The 12,956-nt window shown below is 42.2% G+C and overlaps 1 protein-coding gene across 1 annotated transcript in view; it reads left to right on the top strand.

The window, feature by feature from the left end:
* Positions 1-12,956, top strand: part of ADAM19 (ADAM metallopeptidase domain 19) — a 238,525-nt gene that overhangs the window by 162,708 nt on the left and 62,861 nt on the right. The window contains exons 16-19 of the mRNA XM_069199648.1: positions 1,511-1,733; positions 2,730-2,807; positions 8,338-8,446; positions 11,935-12,085. Of these exons, the coding sequence (XP_069055749.1) occupies positions 1,511-1,733; positions 2,730-2,807; positions 8,338-8,446; positions 11,935-12,085 (561 nt within the window). The remainder of the gene's footprint in view (positions 1-1,510; positions 1,734-2,729; positions 2,808-8,337; positions 8,447-11,934; positions 12,086-12,956) is intronic.

The raw sequence follows: 12,956 nt of genomic DNA, 5'->3' as shown, positions 1-12,956 counted from the left end.
TAATGTAGTCCTTTTACCAAATCTTTGGTCCAGCAAGGACACAGGAATAAGTAAGGGAGAAATGGAGTCACGGTATCTTCCCCCTGCCAGCTAGATCTGTCAAATATCAGTAGGTCCATTTTGGCTATAGAAAGGGAAGTAAATCATACGAGTAGTGAGCATTCCCTAAGACGATGTAAATTTTCCCTACAAGTGACCGTACAAAATTCTGAAACAGTTGGTTTTGGGCAGGCTAAATATCAAACCGCACGTCCTTTATTTCTGAAATAAGAGTGTTTATTTTGGAAGCAACAGGTCTTTCTTTGTCCGTTCTCTCTTTTTTCCTGGGGGATCTACCAAATTGCAGAATTTTGTTTTGTGAAATTTCGTGACAGATATGGAAAACCGTTTTGCTCTATCTTGCGTCAAAATTAAACACAAAGGTACACCGCAGCTCCAAAGGCCATTTGAGAATCAAGCAAGGACTCGTTTTCCAGTAGAAACTGCCTCCAAGATATTTTCGCCTGTAACGGGGCCAGCGATTTTCCTCAGAGCCTATGAGGACAAATGGATTTTCATCAGGTCACACATTTATTTACGAGTGTAATTGTTACAAGCGTTTAAGTCTTTGTTTCTTTACAGAATCAAACAGAGCCTTAGGCAAAAATGTAGATCCACGTGAAGGTCAAACACGAAATGCATTTAATGCTAAAACGTTTGGTGTTTGACACAAGGGCAGAGGGACCCATCAGGAGAATTCTGAGCATGTCAACAGCAGAAAACTTGCTATAATACTCTGAATATTCTGCATATTGAACAGTGTTCATATTTTCTACAGACAGCAGTTATCCGATATATTTCCAGATATTCACATATATTTGCATGTAAACATAGTTTTAAGCTGCTAATGGCTAGTGGGTTACAAACAGAGGTAAACATACCCTTTCATTATTGTTGTGCAGTTGATCAGTCAAAGGGTTCATTATTAGTATATAAAAATATACTTTCTGGCAGAGCATAGGTGGTTCCTTGGTATAGCATCACTTTATCCTTGATGCAAGGCTTGTGTATATCTGACCCTATGCCTGGCCTCCTAGTCAGGTGGTCTTCTGTCCTCCTCTTTCTCATCATGTCTTATGATTTTTTCATTTCACTCTCTGGTTTTATCTTACCGAATGCCCTCTCATATCCTATCACTCTGGTATTCTTTCCGACAGCAGGTGCTTTCAGTTTGATATGCTCCTGTCCTCCAGCCATTGCTCTTTGCCCTCCTGTTCTGCTTTCTTTCTCCAACTCTCTCTTTGTTACTCTTCTCTCTTGAACCTCCTCTGTCACTTGTATTTTCAGGTTCTCGATTTTGCTTTTCTGTTGTTCTATTCTCTTCCGTTCTGTCTCAGGTGGTTGTTCTCTTCTTTCCTTATCTCTTTCTTGGCTGTTCTTTGCTCTGTCCACCTTCTCTGGTGGGCTTCTTTTTGTTCTCATCTTTCTCTTTCTCATGAAATTTTTCTTTCTACTTCCTGCTTGCCTACAGTGATGCTAGATGTGGAAAGATTCAGTGCCAAAGTTCTGCCTCAAAGCCTCTGGATGCCAATGCTGTTGCCATAGATACAACTGTCACGCTGGAAGGAAAGCGCATCCGGTGTCGTGGCACACACGTATACCGCACGGTGGATGAGGATGTAGACAACCTGGACCAGAGTGATATCTTGGACCCTGGTCTGGTGATGACTGGAACTAAGTGTGGGGACAATCATGTGGGTATATGTATGTAGATTAAGTCAGTAATATTCATATACAGTTGTTTTTGCTTCTTGGTGTGTTACATTTGTTGCGTGGCATGCCTGGGTTGTTTTTAGTTAATATTTTATTTGGGGTATTTATAAAGTGTATACCTTGTTACAGGGAGCAACAAAATGTTTTAGATCAGGCTTCTTCAACAAGTAGCTCTCCAGCTACCTGTAAGTAGCTCTCATGTGTGCAGCCCTGTGGACTTATTACTCATATAACTACCTTGATGCCAGGAGCATTGCAGATATGGCCATTATGTAGTCCTCATGTGGAGGTATTCCAAATTGATAAAGCTTTTATGCATTTTTGCTGGCAACCCTGCATGATGCACTGAGGTGATCCCTGCTGACAATCTTGCATTGAGTGGCCACTAATGTAATATTTTCTGATGTTGTCAATATTACACCACTAATATTAGTAGCTTGGGATGATTTTCATTGCACATAAGTAGCTCTTACCATAGAAAAGGCTGGAGAACCTAGATTTAGATAGAACAGTATGAGCAAGATGTGTGGCTAGTTCAGGCAGCAAGGACATTAGTTCTAGGTTTGCTAGAACACAGTAACATTTTGGGGTTTGCATGTGGACTAGCAGCATAGAGAAGATGAGTTCCTGAACCATTAGAAGAGAGTTTTAAATGCTGAGGCAGTGGATTAGTAGTTATTGGGAGACAAGTGAAGTCTGCATCTATGCCAGGGGCTCCCTTGAAGCCAGTCTGTCTTCAGTTTCTCTTTCAGATGAGCTGTGAAGGGCTGGTTGGAATCTACGTACAAGCTGAGGTGTTACTGTAAATGGTGATGTAGAAGGGTTGGTACGTGGGGTGCCAGATTAGCCATTTCGTGTTCTGGGTTATCCATTCGTCCAGGTATAGCAGGGGACTTACTGAGACTTTTTCACTGTGCATCATTGCTGTTAATGGTATGCAGTCCAAACTACCATCACTTTTTGCTCTTGCTTCATAGGTATGCTTCGAGGGCCAGTGTCGAAATGTTGACTTCTTCCAGACAGAGGAGTGTGCTACCAAGTGCCACAGGCATGGGGTGCGTGCCATTGAGTGATCTCATTCGCTAGACACAGCTACACCTGGTGGTACACTATTAATGTCCCTATCCCACTGAACATCCTTTTCTACATTATTGACATATTTACAATATTGCAATCTAAATACAGACTATTTGAAATGTAATGTCCACATCTGTGTTTAAAGTGCAGCAGATATAGTTAGAGATGAAGCAGGAAATAAGTGTCTGCAGCTTGTCAACCCTTGAGGGCAGTGCAGAAAACATAAAAATGTGTTGGTAGATATGTCTCAACAAAATGAGTATGAGTAAGTTCAAATCTGGATACTATGTACAAAAATTTATTTTTGCATTTTTACATCACTACAACTCCTGGGAGTGGTATCAAGAGGAGTAAGGAGGGCTTTAGAGAGTGCTAAGGAGTGGTTTAGGCAGGTAGACACCCTCCACAAAAGATTAAAACTATTACTATTCACAAACTGAACTTCTAAAGTTGATGCAGAAGGTACCGAAGCACACACTATGCAGTGTTTACAAAAACTCCTTGATAAGTAAGTACACATAGTTACAGGATCAAGTTGCTAAAGTTCATCTGTTTATTCATCTCAATCTTCTGTTATAGTACACAGAGCTTTCTCCATAGAAGCAGCCAACATATGTTTCCTCCACAGGACGTTTTCAAGGCTAATGATGCTACAGTGTCAAATGCAGACAAGTCGGAGAAGCACCAACTGGTAAGCTTTAAAAAATGTTGAAATCATGGACCAGGGTCAGCCAAGTTTGTATGTTAAACATCACAGCTTATCATGGTCTATGTTTAACATATGGACATTTGTTCTCAAACGCTTCCTTTTAATGACATTTTCACATAATGCATTTGTGTGGGCTGGGGGTTGCTTCAGTGACTTTTTAACCCATATGGTATACGCTAGGCTGACACTGGTCCATGATTTCAAGTTTTTCGAAGCTTACCAGTTGGTGCTTCTCCAGCTTGTCTGCATTTGGCACTGTAGAATCATTAGCCTTGAAAAAATCCTGTGGAGGAAACATATGGCGGCTGCTTCTATGGAGAAAGCTCTGTGTACTATAACAGAAGATTGAGATGGATAAACAGGTTAACTTTTGCAACTTGGTCCTATGATAACGTGTACTTACTTATCAAGGAGTTTTTGTAAACATTGCATAGTGTGTGCTTCGGTACCTTCTGGTTCAACTGTCTGGACTGTCTCACAGAATGGAATCTTACACCCTAGGGGGCTTGGTGCTGTTACCATGTGAGCACTACTCCAGGGACTCTCATTTGTGGCTCTTTGGTCTCATTCACTCGTTATGTGGATTACTGTTACCCCCACGTGTTATGGTTTTGGAATGTGCGAGCACTTAGCATAGCCACCCTTTTTTCTGAGTGCACTTCTAAAGTTACTAAAGCCCAAAATACCCAAAACAGTACTACATGTACTCCTGCTCAGACCTGGAGTAAGTTCAACTCCACACATGGCCAACCACCAGGGTCGGATTGTCGTATAGGGCAATCAGGCGGTGCCCAATGGACTGGCCTGACAGGTCAGTGGGTGGGCCTTTTTTAAAATGTTTGTAGGCCTGTTTTATGGACTTGGCCTGTTTTTTACTATTACATTGCCTGCATCAAGCTCAAATTATGCCGTCTTCTATACCTTGCAAACTGCTTATACAGTGTGCAAATTCAGGCAGTTTGAAACTGCTTAAATTTACAAACGTAGGTCGAGTAACTAGCCATCCAATTCACTACTGGGGCCACTTTTATTTTGGTGTCCGGGCCTACTTTCTGTCCCTGTCTAACCATGCCAATCACTGCTACTGCAGCACCTTCCGATAGAACCTAATGGAGGCACGAACATAAAATATGTTGTTGTTGTTATGTTAGGTTATTTCTTTTTGTAGGGAAGGCATATCACTCTGGAGGGTATCCTGGTGCCTGTGAAGGAGTGGTACTAGCCTATTGGAATATCCATTTTTTCAGTTTCTTCTAGAATTCAAGTTTGGGGCTGGCACCTATGATGTGATAGGGCATTTGTCCGAAGCTTTGGGGTTGATGTAGGAGAATGCTCGACCTATGGCTGTGGCCCAACGGATGCTTGGGATGTGGGTGAGGAGCAGGCTGGGTGAGGAGAGATGCCCTGCCAGGGTGTGGGGGAGGATGCAGTTGTTGAAGTATCCTGGGCATTAGTTGTGTAGTGTTTTGTAAGTGTGAGAAGAGTTTGAAAAGGGTTTGTCTGTGGGTAGGGAGCTAGTGGAAGTCTCTGAGGTGTTTGGTAATATGCATGCAGTGTGGTATTTTGAGTGTATGTTTTGCAACTGCATTCTGTACAACTTGAATCCTTTTGATGCATTGTGTAGTGAAAACAACGTAGAGGGCTTTCCCGCTGATGATGGGGACTTGTGTGATGGTCCGGTAGGTGTTTAAAGATGTTTTTGATTTGTTTGAGGGTGTGGAAGCTGGTGGTATTGACCATGTTGCTTTAATTCTCCGTAGAGATATTTCTGTTGATCATGATGCCCAGGTTCCTGACTGCTCTGGATGGGTGAGGATTTGGACCAAGCTCACTGAGCCTCTAACCTAAGGACTACAGAAAGTGTTTTTGCTGAAGAGGAGATAATTATGAATCCACGGGAGCAGATGATGCTGGCAAGGGAGAGTATGTAGATGTTATAGAATGTGGGCCTACTTCTTGAGAGGAAGGAGCTGATCCATCCTAGTGCCAGGCCTCAAATTTCAGCCTTGTGGAGATAATGGTAGTGTGTGAGACAGTGTTAAATGCTGCCAAGAGGTTTAGAAGGATGAGTCCTCTGCATTCCCTTTGTCAATGATGAGGCAAATGCCATTTGTGGCAATGATGAGGCAGTTTCTGTGCTGTGGTGGAGTCAGAATCCATATTTGGATAGGTATAGGAGGTTGTTCCCCCCTGAGGTAGTTACTCCGCCAGCCGTTGATTAGTTTCTCCATTGCTTTGGCTGGGTATAGGAGGAGGAAGAGGGGCCTGCAGATGGCCAAGGTCAGTGGGATGAGCTGATGGTTTTTTAAGGGGCAGTAGGATGGTGGCATGTTTCCAGAAGTCTGCAAAGCTAGAGGTGGAGATGGAAGAGTGGGGAATGAGTACAAGTATGAGGGCTGAGCAGAACGGGTCGAGATTTATGATGCCAATGTTGTAGGGACAAGGATCCGATGGGGCTCCTGAGTGGATGGTGTGCAATGTTTTGGTGGTTTCCATTGCTGTGATGGAACCCAATCATAAATAATGTTCAAATAAATTAGTTTATTTCAACTTTTTAAAAATCGATATACGTTTAGTTTAACACTAAAAATATATAGAAACAAACATTCAACCTTATTTTATGATAAAATATTTGAAGAAAAAAAAAATTATTTGAAAAATGTAACTATTAAAAAAAGTTATATTAATGTACATTATTTCCATTCATAATGTTTTGTCATTTTCAATACGCATTACATAAATACACACCTTTCACTTTAGATGGGATATTTTTTTTAAATAAACCTTTAAATGGAGATATCCATGTGGTAAAGTATAGGGAAAATGTAAAATGTTTACTAAATTGAAAAATATTTTTATGTTTCATTTTAATGTGAACTAAGTTAATACATGTATCTTATATGTAGAATAATATAAAGAAAACATTAAAGCACTATTGACTTAATTTTGAATTAAATATTTATTTACTTTAAATATATTAAATTAACACTACTTTTACAGATTTATTCTAAAAAAATACCACCTAAAGTACAATTTTTACATTTACTTGTTAGGTATTAAAATGTATAAAACGGTTTGTGTAGAATTAATTTAAATTAATGTTATCAGTTTTTTAAATTGAAGGTACATTTATTCAAACAATAAAAAAGGTTATTAAACATAAAATATTTTTATTTGCAACTGTATATAAATGTGTTAACATTACGTTATATATATATATATATATATATATATATATATATATATATATATATATATATATATATACAAATTAGATTAATGTAATTCAATATTATTTCCTATGTCATTCTATTTTAAGCCCCTGCCTCCAATATTTTGTATGGGAGGGTGTTGCAATATCAGTAGTTGGCCATGTGTGGTGCTGGATGTCGTATTGCTCTAGTACCTTACACTTAAACATTTGGCTCCATCTCCTGGTTCTTCAGTAAAGCTCATCAAAAGTGTAAGATAAATTTACACACGGAATTTATTCACAGGTGTAAGCTACCTTTTCATATATCCCTGAACAAGAGTGAAATAATTGTACCAATGTGCTCATTTACTACTCAATCCTTCACTTCCCAACCAGCCATTGCAAACTGACATGCAAATTAAAGAAAACAAGGCTCGAGTGATTTACACACCATTATTGGTTGAGAAAATAGAACCCTCCTTTAATTGTTGATTTAGGCAACTGAATCATCAACCTTTCTCAAGGAGCCTCACGAACCACCATCATAGTGCTACTGAATTCCCTGTCGGCTGGCTCTAGGCAGTCCATGCTTGTCTCTGTGATTCCTAAGTGTACAGTCTGTGTCTTGAGAAATGTTCCATTCTGCTCCCCAGAATCGCCTCCCTTCTCTAGCAGGGAGGGACATCTAAGAGTGAAATACTTGAGTCACTATTCAGCCACGACCCCTGTGTTCTTTTCATCTACAGACAGACATAGGACCTCATTACGAGTCTGACGGACCAAGGACTGCCAGACTCGCGGTTGGACTGCTGCACTCCAGGTGGTCCGACCGCCACATTATGACCCTGGCAGTTGTACCGCCAGGTGACCGCTGTGCCCACCAGGAACATGGTTGCTGATGGGCTGAAGGCGGTCTGATGGTGCTAAGTTCACCGCCGTGCTGGGCACAAATCCCTATTCTGCAAGCCTTTTCATGGCCGTTGAACCACCATGGAAAGGCTGGCAGAAAGTCTGTGCTGGAGACCCCTGGGGGGGCCCACGACCATGTCGTGGGCTGTGCAGGAGACCCCCCTTCCAGCACCCTTGCAATGCACGTGCTGTAGCGCTACGGTATGGGCCTCGGTTCCCTTATGGGAGCCGTGGCCCATACCGTAGCACTGTTCATGCTGGGCTGACCAGTGGGAACGTTGTAATACAATGTTTCCGCCAGTCAGCCCGACGGGAACATCGTAATGTGACTGGGGGAAGCAGCCAGTATGGTGACTGCCTCCTCTCCGCGGCTTTGGCGTTCAGGTAATTCTAACCACCAAAGTTGTAATGAGGCCCATTGTCTTCCACTGGATTAATAGATGATCCTGTCCGACTTGGAAGAGCTGCTTTGTTTTTTAATGTTAACTTTAATATGGTATTTTTCAACCTAGTGGAATAGACCTCTCAAAAACTGGCTTGGTAATGTTGTGAGATATTCGACAAACACTTGTATGGGAATACAAGATTTATGTTTACAAGCAGAGGCTCATACAGCCTTGTTGGTCAGCTCTTATTTTGCAGTGACCTAATACATCTTCATATGCTCAAAATTAAACAATTTCTTTTCCCTCCATAGATTTGCAACAATAATCGAAACTGTCACTGCTCTCAGGGCTGGGACCCTCCCTTCTGTAACCGCACAGGAAGTGGTGGCAGCATAGACAGTGGCCCACCCCCTCTGGATGGTGTGTATCACCTGTGTAACCCCACCTGTCTGCTCATGTGCATGTGTTTTAAGACGAAGTAGCCCTTTTGGACATTGTCTGAGATTTGTGTAGATTTATTTTCTTGGTTCCTAAACATACGAAGACAAAGACCCTCCTTGCAGTTTTCCTGTAGGACTGTATGAATGAGTATTATGGCCTATGATGGCGTCTGATGTGCACTAGACTACAGAAATCTGTACATATATTGGGACTATGAAGTCCATTAAACGTACGCCCTGCAGGATTGAATATCCTGCCTCATTCCTTAAAGTATGTTAAACCTGCTATTCAGTTTCTATGTACACAAGGACAGAGCAAGCCTGAGGTCCACAGAAAACTGTGTAGACTGAGCGTCTACTAATTACTCACTTAGTCCAGCACTTTAGTCTTTTTCAAAGACCTATGAACAGACCACAGCCTCAGCTCATATGCTTGAACATTAGGATAGAATGAGGCACTATAGATGGTGCCATTGGTCTGTAAATCCTGTTTCCTTTGCTCTGATGCATTTCTACTGTGACACGTTTGGATGGTGTGCATTGCCTGTGTAGACTGGTTCTTTGGTCCCTGCACATGTTCTGTTTTGGATGGTGCAGCACTGGAACAGCGTGTGAAACTTGGGTAGAATTATGTAGACCAATCCACTGCATGCCATTTGCCCCTCAGCTCCTACCCATGTACGTTTCAATTTATGTGAACATATAAATTGTATAATCCAGTTCTTGTTTGTTGTATCACTATATTCATATCCAGAGAATCATGTTTGTATGTACCAGATGTTATTGTTATGCAAAGCATTTCACTTAGTAATCCTGCCAACTCAAATAAATACAAATAAAAACTGGAAATAATAACTTCTTAAAATGGTACATCTGACCTAGGTTGACCAGTACCCAATTACCGTTTATGTTCTGTAGAATAGACTAGCCCCTTCTTGATGGTGCTGGTCATCCTGTGTTGCTCCCTTCCTCAGCTGCCACTCAGACAACACCAGGATGTAGTAGCCACTTCTAGATAGGTACATATGCCCAGTGTAATCTTTCTGCTACTTGCACCGTCAGTTCCCACTCTGTGAAATTCGGTTCCTCAGCTCCCAGACATGCACATTGAGAAAGCCTATCCCACCAGAGTGTGAATGACCTGTGGAAGAACACTACAATTAAGTAAACCCCAACCTGGATGTCATGTATTACCTTTATATGTCACTTGCCTAAGATGCATATGCATTGGGCCACTTAATTTCATCCTGACCATGTGAATGAGTATATGGCATGAGCTGTGTATTGTCTTGTCCCCCAAGTATCAGCATTAGAAAGGTATTGTGCCCTCTGGAGAGTGTGTATGATTTGTAATATATGGTCCATTGGCTTTTATACATATAGAGGAGGATAAAGTGTACATATGCCCACTACACTATGGTCTTGCTGCTTGCAAGTATGCGCATAAAAGCTAAGTAACCCCATCACAACTATACGTACAGTATACAAGTTTAGACCAGTGTCCTCTCATGATCGTGCATCAGGAAAGAGTAACCTCTATGGGCATTGTGTATGACATGCATAGATCTGTGAACAGCTCACAGGCAACAGGTAAGCTCACTTGGTTTAGGACTAGGGCTACATTAAAGACATTGTAGTCAGCTGCCTTAAGCACCGCCAAAAGAAGTGTACCAGACTTCAACAAATGGCCTAAAAATGGCCTTGTTGCAAGGGCAGAGAAACACTAAAATGACAAAATGTATTTTTTTCTAGAGCATCTGAAAATACTTCTACCGGAACTGACTGGGATAGGACAATACCCTACTGTTTATATATACACCCTTTTAAGTCTGGTCTCTAACCTTGTATGTATGCGCACTAGGATAGAGCAACTCCTTGGAACCAAGCATGTGTGACCTTTCATAATGGTCCTTTGGTTACCATGCCTTTGCACATGGGTAAAATAACGACTTACAAATGGCCTGTATGAATTGTGTAGACCAGCTCATTAGCAAATTGATTGATCATGTTTGGATAGTGCAAACAACATGTTTAGCTAACCACTGAGCAATCTAGAATAGAGTGACCATCTTTCAAGGGGACAAATGACCCGTGAAAGAATGCCTCTTGACTCCCATGCATGTGCCCAAGGATAGAGACATGAACTAAAAATTATGCTTAAGGCCAGTGCCGAATAGTCCCTTAGCTCCCACACTTGTGCATTCAGATAGAAGACCTCCCAAGACACCACATATAACCTGAATAAACCATTCCCATGACTCTGGTACCTGTGCTGTAGAAGAGAGTAGCCACCTTCATATGTTTCAGGTGACCTCTGGAAATGAGCACCTCAGTTTTCAGAAACATGCAAGAAGATAGACTAACCCATCCAGATGCATCAATCAATCAATCAGGAACTTGTAAAGTGCACTACTCACCCGTGAGGGTCTCAAGGTGCTGAGTAGGGGAGGTGGGGTGGTGCTGCTACTGCTCAAACAGCCATGTCTTGAGAAGTTTCCTGAAAGTAAGGAGGTATTTGGTCTGGCACAGGTGGGTGCAAAGAGTGTTCCACGTTTTGGCGGCGAGATGCGAGAATGATCTACCGCCAGTTGTAGTTCTGCGGATGCGTGGGACGGTTGCGAGGGCGAGGTCAGCGGAGTGGAGATAACAGGTCGGGGTGTAGAAGGAGAGTTGTCTGTTGAGGTATTCCGGTCCAGTGTTGTGCAGCGCTTTGTGAGCATGGGTGAGGAGTTTAAATGTGATTGTCTTGTTGACTGGGAGCCAGTGCAGGTTTTTCAGCTGGTCTGTGATGTGGCAGTGGCAGGGGTGTCCAGGATGAGGTGTTTGGCGGTGTTCTGGATGTGTGTCAGCCTCGTCTGCAGTTTGGCTGTGGTTCTTGCGTAGAGGGCATTGCTGTAGTCCAGTTTGCTGCTTACTAGGGATTAGGTGACTGTTTTTCTGGTTTCGGTAGGCATCCATTTGTAGATCTTTCAGAGCATGCGGAGGGTGTTGAAGCAGGAGGAGGAGATGGCGTTGACTTGCTGGGTACTGGATAGTGAGGGGTCCAAGATGAATCCTAGGTTGCGTGCGTGATCGTTGGGAGATGGAGCGGTTCCGAGATTGGCAGGCCACCAGGAGTCATCCCATGCGGAGGGGGTGGAGCCGAAGATGAGGACTTCCGTCTTGTCGGAATTGAGTTTGAGGCAGCTGCTCATCATCCATTCGGCGTGGCCTGCGTAGGCAACTCCCTTGACGCTCTTGCATGCAAACCAGGATACAGTCAATCCTTCCAGGTGGTTCATATGATCTCTGGAGACCAGCCCCTCAGCTCCCACAGAAATGCAGTAGGGCCTTTGTATACCAGTCAAAGAGCCCTCATGCATACACACCAAGATAGAATAAACCCTTCCATACTATACATTTGTCCTTATTTATCTCCCGCAAATGCATAGTAGGAGGTAGTATTCAGTGATTTGCTTTTTCTTCCAGGTTCTGGAGCTGTGGTGTTCGGTGCCCTCACCCTGGCACTGCTGCTTATATTGCTACCAGGCACTGCATTCTGCTTATACATCTATAAACGGAAAGACAAGATTAAGATGACCTGTGCACCCCAACCAGATGCTGAGCAGTCGCAGACACGGTAATGTTTTGTGGGGCTTGCCCATGAGTTAATATGGGTTAACAGTGGAATGGGGCTTGGGTTGGGTGTTGGTTTTAGCAACTTTGAGACCCTGCTGAGAGTAAAGTAGCAAAAACTGACTTCGAAATATTAGACAAAGGGCACAACTGCATTTGAAAGTAGAATTAAAGTAGAATATACAAATAAACAACACTATTTCAATAGAAACACTACAACACACAACTGATAAAAGCACAAAGTTCAGCATGAAAAGTTGCTGTCTGATATGCTCCATATCATCCCTGCAAGCATAATGCTGAAACATAAAAATTCATATCGCTCTCGTTTCCTAATGCCATAGTGGTAAACAGTCTAAATGGAAAAATCGCTGCTTCTGAAAATTCGCTATTTTGTTTTTTAAACTTCCTGCAATTGTGCTTGGTAATTTTGAAGAACAGGTCTGAGAGTAACACCACATAGTCTCCTGAGACACAATCAACGAATCATTAAGTAATAGGTTACTATGGTATTTTTCTCACCTTACAGTAAAGGGGACCTCATCTGGGGCAGTATCAAGATGTTTTCTGCGCAACGCCGGTGCATAAGTGATCTTTGCGTTTCTTTTTGCATCTTATGCATACATTAACTCGAATTAACTTTGGGTTAATGAATGTTTTCTTGACAATAAGGGTCAGAAACATATGACGGTAATTGCCTCTTTGTGGTTCCGAGCTCTGCTAACAGCAAAACATGCACTAACTCAGAGACATTTCTTTAGGGTCCTTCAATGTGAGAATATAAAAAAAAAAAAATCATGAGAGGCTTGGCCTGTTGCTGTCTATGCCACTGAAAGGCTTTAATTGGACTTGCTTAGAGAAGAAATATTAAATCC

This window comes from Pleurodeles waltl, chromosome 7 (assembly GCF_031143425.1).
Source record: "Pleurodeles waltl isolate 20211129_DDA chromosome 7, aPleWal1.hap1.20221129, whole genome shotgun sequence".
NCBI classification, from domain to species: domain Eukaryota; kingdom Metazoa; phylum Chordata; class Amphibia; order Caudata; family Salamandridae; genus Pleurodeles; species Pleurodeles waltl.
Note: the sequence above shows the minus strand (reverse complement) of the source record. Positions and strands in the feature narration are given on the sequence as shown.